We start from the raw sequence: 8,425 nt of genomic DNA, 5'->3' as shown, positions 1-8,425 counted from the left end.
TGGTTACGAGGTCGATCAAATTGACCAATCCTGTTTTGAAATTAGGGTAGAGAAAATAACATATAAACTGATGATGACAAAACCTTGTCGAAATATTGTACATTTGCTGTTATGTTAACCTTATATTAAAGTTTTTCTTCATTACCCATTCAAGCCATCTCCAGCCATTATATTAAGATTTATTGAAAAAAAAACGTTTGAAATACATTTAGGAGGTTTTAGGGATTACACAAAGGAAATTTGAGATTTTTGAGATGGTGAAAAGTATTTGTAATTTTAACATAAAAATTACTTTGCACACGAACTATTCAAAACAAATACTCAATATATTCATGGACAATATTTTATTTTATTAAAAGTACTTCACTAAGAAATATGACTTTTTGTATGTGAAAGTCTTGTAATATTAACTGAAAGACTGCCAAATTTCGTGAAGATATACCCAATACCATAGAGAGTTATAAGTATTAAATTTATGTCAACTTTAAACGAGTACAGAAGGTCACGTGACTCAGTCCCAGGGACCGAGCCCGTGTCAAAAGAGTTAATAAAAGAAAAATCAGAGAAGTATTATCAATAAAATCAAATAATCCCACAATTAACAAATACACAGAAACATCTCCATGTTTTTGATTATTTCCCCAGACATTCCTAGCCTTATGTAAATATTTTACACATTTCCACATTTTTATATGTATTCACTTTTTGTTTCTGTTAAGCCATAAATAAAAAAATAAATCTGTCAATTCATATGTATTGATAAGAATATGCATAAATAACCATTATCATTCTAAAATTTAGATACATTGTTAGACTGTTGAATGTTGATTTAAATATTAAAACCTTCTCTACCATTAAAACTTGTGTACTTGAAAATTATCAGATTTCAGATAAAGCTGACATTGTGAAATCTGCCCTAACCCTTTCTAACCCATCAGAATCTCAAAACGAAGCTGACTTTGCCAGCTTTGTCTTATGTCAAAACAGCTTCAGATTGAAAAGGGAACATTACCTTTAGGTTAATGGTACTGCAATGGGTACCAGAATGGCTCCTAATTATGCCAATATAGTTATGGGCCATGTGAATAGCTAGCTTTTAGAGCAAAATCCTGTTACATAGATGACTTTTTTTTTTTCATTTGGACAGCCAGTTCTGAATCACTTAAAGACCATTTCTTATGCCAAAACCTTTAATAAGACAACCAAGGTTATCATTTATTACTCCTCTACCCAAATTAACTTTCTCAATGTCACTATCTCTTTAATTGATGGAATTTTATACACTGTCTTTTAAAGCAAACCTACATACAGACCACAATATCTTCACTATAAAAGCTACTCCCAACTCATATTAAATGAAATATTACCTACAGTCTAGCTCTCTAAATGAAGAAAATCTGTTTAGATGAAACAAATTACAAAAAACAAACCACGAATCTGAAACACACTATGTTACAAGGAAGATATAAAGATACTGAAATTGACAGACAAACAGTGTAATACTAAAGTTTCAAACAGAATTCCTCTCATTACCTATCACTTTAAACTCAGAAATGTTTCTGGAATTCTTAAAATACATTTTCTCCTACTACAACTGAATGATTGCCTTAAACAAATATTTCTTGATGTTCCCATTGTCTCTTTTCAGAAAAGTAGAAGTCTTAAAGATATCCTTGTTCATGAAAAATTGAATTACACCCCAACAAAGATTGGTTGTCATCTATGTCATAAAGCTGGTTGTCTAATCTGCAAGTTCATAAAAACTACAGACTCTTTTTCCAACAAATATATAATCAAAAACATTTTAAAATTTCCAATGAAACTACTCACAACATACAATACTATTTACTTCATTTCTTTAGTGCATACTGGTGTATAGAAGACACATTAATACTTGAAATAAATGACCTTATAACATTTCGGTGTTATAAGGTCATTTATTTCTAGTATTAATACAATATCATTTACCTCATACAGTGTAAAAAATATAGTCACCAGCATACTGGACAGACCCAAATGACTCTTAGAAAATATTTCAATAACTATAAGTCTTCTATTGAGAACGAAAAAAAGATCTCCCTGTTGCCCAATATTGTAACCCTTCTAACACAGGTGGGTGAATTTCACCCAGCCCCTATTCCCGAAAGTAACCATAGAGCAGTTATACTGTAACTTTTTAAATATATGTATATCTTTATAAAATTTTGCAGTAAACACTAAAAAGCATTCATGCACAAAAATATCAGATTTTTAATTAAGTTTTAACATATTTTAATTAATTATTTACTCATGCATTTTCATTTTCAAATATTGACTATCCAACATGTAAAGTAATTTTGATTTTAAGATTAAAAATACTTTTATGCAACAAAAAATTGTCCAATTTCACATGTGAAATCTCCATAACATCCTAATATCCTCCAGATAATTATCAAACTTTTTTTTTAGAAAAAAAACTTTATATTTTATCTGTTATTTTCACTATTGTATCTTTGTATGGGTTTGGACCATTCTACCGATCTTGTAACCACCATAAAAAATAGGAAATAGATATAAATTAAGCTTTTTTCTTTCTAGAATTACTCCAAATTATAACACGGAACCACAAAAATTTAGCTTAAATCTCATAATATTTTACATATATAAAAATATATTATTTTTATTTTACTGACCTTTCAGCCATGTCTAACTAACATTAAAGATGCTGCAATGACGCGGTGCACTTGTACTCATGTCACTGTATCCACTAGTATAAAACTGGCCTTTACAAAGTGACCTGTCTTGGTTTTGTTCTAGTGGACCAGTATTTTGTAAAATAGTCACATTTTGGTTACTATACATTACATATGTATATATATTATTAATATTTACAAATAATTAATAAGTTTCAGTTATTTTTCTTAAAACACAGAATAATAAGTAAAGAAATATACAAAACAATGAACTCTACTACTTACGATTGTAAAGAAGTTTGTACTCACTTGCCATACCATGCATGCTAAGCCTTGCCAAATTTCACACGTGGAGGATGTCAAACAAAATAACTTTTTTAGGTTTTATATATGCATTTTGAAATAATAAAAACTATAAATTACTTTTCCAATATTACAGGATTCCACTGTAATTTACCAGGCTTACTAACTAAACTGTATTTGGGTCTAAAAAAATAGTTTTTTTGAACAACATATTCACTTACCCCTTCTTCTTAGATCAGAGACAAAGGAAATAATCTTGGTAAATACTCACCTTCAAGAGGCTAAGAATGTAGGGAGAATTCTGAGCTTTTAATTGGTTATAAACATGATAGAGTGAAAAGGGTGTACATAAGCAAGTATTTCCAAAAATAGAGGAGATGGGCAGAGCCACTGTGTTTGATTCATGAATATAGTGATATCTCAGCAAACTGAAAAGATAGGAGGTTCTTATTTTGCCTTCTAGCTTGTCAATATTGGTAATTTGAGTTTCTAATTTGTAAGAAACAACAGGCTTTGTATTTGGACATCACAAACACCTAACCTGAATCAAAGCTGCATTCAGCATACCACATGACACAAGATTCGATATTCAGGATATTTCTTTTATATTTACTTTTAAATTAAGTAATTAATTAATGTATAACACTAAAATTGGAATTATAATCTACAATTTGATACCAAACTTATTCAAATACATTCATAAAATAGTAGTTCAATAAACTTTCATATGTGAGTTTGAATTTAGTCTCCAAATGAGATGGCATGTCCTCTAACCCCTAACAATAAGAACACTCGTAACAACAGAGTTAATGTTATCACTTTCTTCTTTTTTGGTAGCATATCCATTTTGAATTAAAAATAATATACTTTTTAAAATTTTCAAAGCTGTTCAACATGACTTATTAACTCATTATCCCTATTTAATAACATAAATCTTGTCTCATGGTCTCAAAATTGTCCTTCTGAAAATTAGAAACTAAAGTTAACATTTTCTATGCTATTACCTTGTGTCACTGTCAAAACATTTTTGCACATGTGCCAAGCCTTCAACAAAATCCTACCTTTATGTAAAGATAATGATAACTTCTAAGTATATATCTAATACAAACCAGATATCTGGAGATGAAATGCAAAGTTGTGGATGAGAGCCAGCTTACTAATAGTTTTGAGGTGAGGACTGGAGTGGTACAAGGATGTCAACCTTTTCTTGTTAGTGACAGACTAGATTATGAGAACAAGAACACAAGATAAAAAAATGGAATACAGTGGAATATGTGGACCCAACTGGATGATTTGGAGTTTTCCAACAGTCTGGCACTCCTCTCACACAGCCACAGCAAGAAAAACTCACCACTTTGGAAATAAGCTCAGCCAAAATAAGACTGCACATCAATAAAAGCAAAACCAATTAAAAGTAAACGCATCTGACAACAACTTAGGTGAGTGAATGTAGTTTGTTCTGTTTTTTTATATGAAGTAGTAGTATTGCTTAGAAGATATAATATAAAAATTGCCAAAGGAAAAACCCTATCTCAACAGCAAGCACTGAGGGTTAACATTGTTATTTCCTACAGATTTTGGGAGAAAAACTATTCCCTGTGAAGTATTACCAGCTATGCGGTGTTCCACTGCTCAAGCACATAAATATATGTTAATAATAATGTAATTGTGGGAGCTGAAAAAAAAAAGAAGAAATAATTAGCAACTAACTTACTTAGAGCCTCTGTGAAGACTGGAGAATGGCAACTAGAGGGAGATGGAAACAAGAGGCAACTGAAACCACAATGTAGTGTAAGTACTGTAACAAAAGGTCTTAGAGGTTGTCCCTCACCTGGCGGCAAGATATCATTCAGGGGTCATCGAAGACTTAGAGACAAAAGAAGCTGCAAGATGTTAAACTTGATGGGAAGTGACATAAAAATGAAAGGCATCATATTTCTTAAAGGAATGAACACAAATGAGTTTGCTTAACCCAGTTGAACGAAATGAAAGTAGATAAGTCATGTGAAGAAGAGGAATCCAATGGCAAGAAAGGATGATGTTCAGTACCTCAAAAGAGAGCAGTATGAGCAAGATTACAATGAACTGCACAAACATGGCAAAGAAGACAACTGGTGTCAGAATGACAGTACAGAGAAGGAAGGATGATTGGAGGAAACACTAGATCATCCTTTCTGTCAGCCCAAATCTAGGGGAGAAAGGAGTAATTTAGGAATAAAATTAAACTGTCCCTGTGGTAAAGAATGGAGGCAATCTAAGGCAAAAATGTCAAAGTGAGATCTCCCACAAGTGAGAAGTAAAAGAAAATATGTCTTACAAAAAAAGGTAGTCAAAGGTTCAAATGGAGGACAAGTGAATGAGCCTAGGAACAAGACAGAGGTTCCAGTCCAGTCTGAAGCAAGAACTGGATGAGGAAGATGCTTGATGAAAAAGGCTCAGAAGAGATCTATCAGAACTGGATAAACAACAGATTCACCATGAAGATTGTTGATAAAGCTGCTCCATAATTGGCAAGAATAGAAATGGATAACTTACCATCAAAAAGCCAGGTAGAAAAGAGAGTGAGATGAGGGAGTGTCTAATGGACCAATGCCGAACCATCCATTTGTGATGATGAAAATGCAAGAGGAGATGGCTAACAAGAGCAAGCAACAAAATGGGTTATTCTGTGTGAAAATTCTGTCCCATCTTGCAAGGGACCAAACAAAAGCCATGCATGAAGATGAAGGCATGGAACATTCTGGTGAAATATGGATTGTAGAACAAGTTGTATTACTAATGATAATACTGCACTTTATCTCTTTAATCGATTTTTGTTTTTACTGAATCTAAAAATATAATTATATTTTTCTATGTTTGAAATGTAAGCAGTTGTGATGTGTCAGCTGCAGACAGTTGTCAACAATTTCAACAGTAAATGTAAACCAGCAGCAAGGACATACTGAATATGAATAACAATTCTAACCTGAATGTAAACAAAGCTACTTGCTACCAATTATTCATGTACATGCATCTTTATGATACTCTACTATAGGACAAGATCACTTCAGTAATTAGCATGTTTGCAGGTAAAATCATCTACTGTCAATGCATCTTCTTCTAGCCAAATGGAAGAGCAGCTTTGAAGCCAGCCCAAAATTTCTGTTCCACATCAAGTGGGGCAATGATTGTCTATGGTATGAAAATAATAAAATTTGAGAAGACTGAAAACTTGTCCTTTCTTTTCTCCTGTTTTCTTATACTTCTTGATGCAGTTTTTAAGAGTTAATTTCATGCTTGTCTAGTTCTAAAATATTCTTTATTCTGCATATATTTTCAAAAACTTTTTCAATAATTTTAATTATTCATTTTTAACTCGAACATGTTTTGGCAACATAAATGTCATTTTTTTTTTTTCATGCATAAATTCATTCATTATTATTGTTTATATTTATTATTTACTTCCAAGTACTTAATGGGCATTGCTGGCTAATGATGGTAATTGCTATGGCCAGTGCTCACAGCTAAATAACGTGCATCTTTGGGTGTAGAAATTACAGGCTGTATTTACAACCAATAAAACAAACACGTCTGACAAGTAAAGAATAGAATATACTACTTCTAAGATATCCAGATGTGGTCAAAATCATGAAGTCAGCTACAATCAATGAGGTCATAACTTTTGAGACATTTTCTACATTTTCAATCTTCTGTCCAATCAAATCTGCTTTATATTACCAATGCATATTTAAGAAGCTAAAGATTTAAACTGACTCCTTTTAAGATAAAATATTCTGTTGAAGATTACACTTTACAAAACAAACACAAATTTCATATTACTGTACCTTTTACTATATTACATACATGTACAATGTAATACACACATCTGTAAACATATATGACAAAGTAAGAATGACATACTGCAAAAAAAAACAATAATAATGAAACACATACTTTTTCATACTTGAGCGTTGAGTTTAAAATTCCAGATTGTTTAGAACATTCTTCAATTATGGTAATATTTGTCCATATGGCTGTGTTGTTCACCATAGCAACCAAGGCGACGCTCAAATTGACTCTGAGTGAGTAAATTACAAAAAATCCCAGAAAGCCCAAAATTGTAAGCACATGTCTAGTGGGAATATTTCCTGAAACAAATAAACATTAACAGTTACAATACAAAAAAAAATATGTAGGAGTCACCAATTAAAAGTAAATACATCTGATAATAACTTAAATGAGTGAATGTGGTTTATATACTTGTGCCATCATAAAAAAAACTACAAAAATCTGTACAAGTCTGAAGACCATCTTCTATTATTCAATTAGCCCTAATTCAATAAGTAATTTTTGTTTATTACTGTACTACACATAAATGAGTGTGGAAGATTATATGTATGATTAATTGGATGATATCTCTTAAATGTTATTTTACATGTATATCTAAAAACACAATTTGATAAGTAAGCTGGAGTACTAGTTAAGCATTTTATTTAGTCAATTGATGCTTTTATTTAATCATGCTCAATTACTTTGGTTGCAATACAGTTTAAATTAGTTTACTTCCTACTGACATGTACAAGTACTGTTGAACATAGTCATACTATAACTTTTGATAATACATGCATACCTTCATGAAATTTTACAGATTATCAGTAATTGTTACAAGGCTTTCATGCACAAAAATATCAGATTTTTAAATAAAGTATTAAGATCTTTTAATTAAAGGTTTGTTGTGAGTTATTTTCCTTTGGAATGTTGACTATCCAACATGCAAATTAATTTTGATTTTAAGATTAAAACTACTTTTCTTTATACGAATATTGTCAAGTTTCATTTGCATGATCTCAATAACCTCCTAAATATTTATCAAACATTTTTTAACCAAAACTTTATTCTTTTACCAACTATTTTTTCTACCTTAACTCTATACAGGGTTGGTAGATTTGACCAACCTTGTAACCATCATTAAAAATTAAGAAATAAATCTAAATTAGGCTTTTTTCATTCTAGAATGATTGCAATTTGTAACAAAAACTAAAAATGTTTATTCTAAATAGCTTAAATTTCATAAGGCTATAGTCTATTTATGTTTATTATTTTTATTTTATTGACCTTTCAACTGTGTCTGACTAACAATAGTGCCACAGAAGTTGCAATCATGAGGCACACATGCAGCTCATGTTATCATATCCAATAATATAAAACTGGCCTCTTAGTTTTGTAAAAGTGCACCAGTATTTTGTAAAATGCTATCCCTGGAGGATGCCAGACTCTCTTAGGTTTTATATATACATTTTTAAATAAAAAATTATAAATTACTATATCAATACCACAAATTCCACTGTAATTTATAAGGCTTACTATCTAAGCTGTAATTGAACCTAAATATATCCTTTCTGACCACCATTACGTCTTGCCTCTAAACCAAAACAATGGGTTTTTAGTCACCTAAACAATCTTTACAAAAC

The 8,425-nt window shown here is 31.0% G+C and overlaps 1 protein-coding gene across 1 annotated transcript in view; it reads right to left on the bottom strand.

The window, feature by feature from the left end:
• The window catches only part of LOC106458232 (sialin-like), a 71,598-nt gene that overhangs the window by 40,929 nt on the left and 22,244 nt on the right, over nt 1-8,425 (bottom strand). The window contains exon 2 of the mRNA XM_013917707.2: nt 6,909-7,102. Within this exon, the coding sequence (XP_013773161.1) occupies nt 6,909-7,102 (194 nt within the window). The remainder of the gene's footprint in view (nt 1-6,908; nt 7,103-8,425) is intronic.

This window comes from Limulus polyphemus, unplaced genomic scaffold (assembly GCF_000517525.1).
Source record: "Limulus polyphemus unplaced genomic scaffold, Limulus_polyphemus-2.1.2 Scaffold432, whole genome shotgun sequence".
Classification (NCBI taxonomy): Eukaryota; Metazoa; Arthropoda; class Merostomata; order Xiphosura; family Limulidae; genus Limulus; species Limulus polyphemus.
This window is presented reverse-complemented; position numbering and strand designations above follow the sequence as displayed.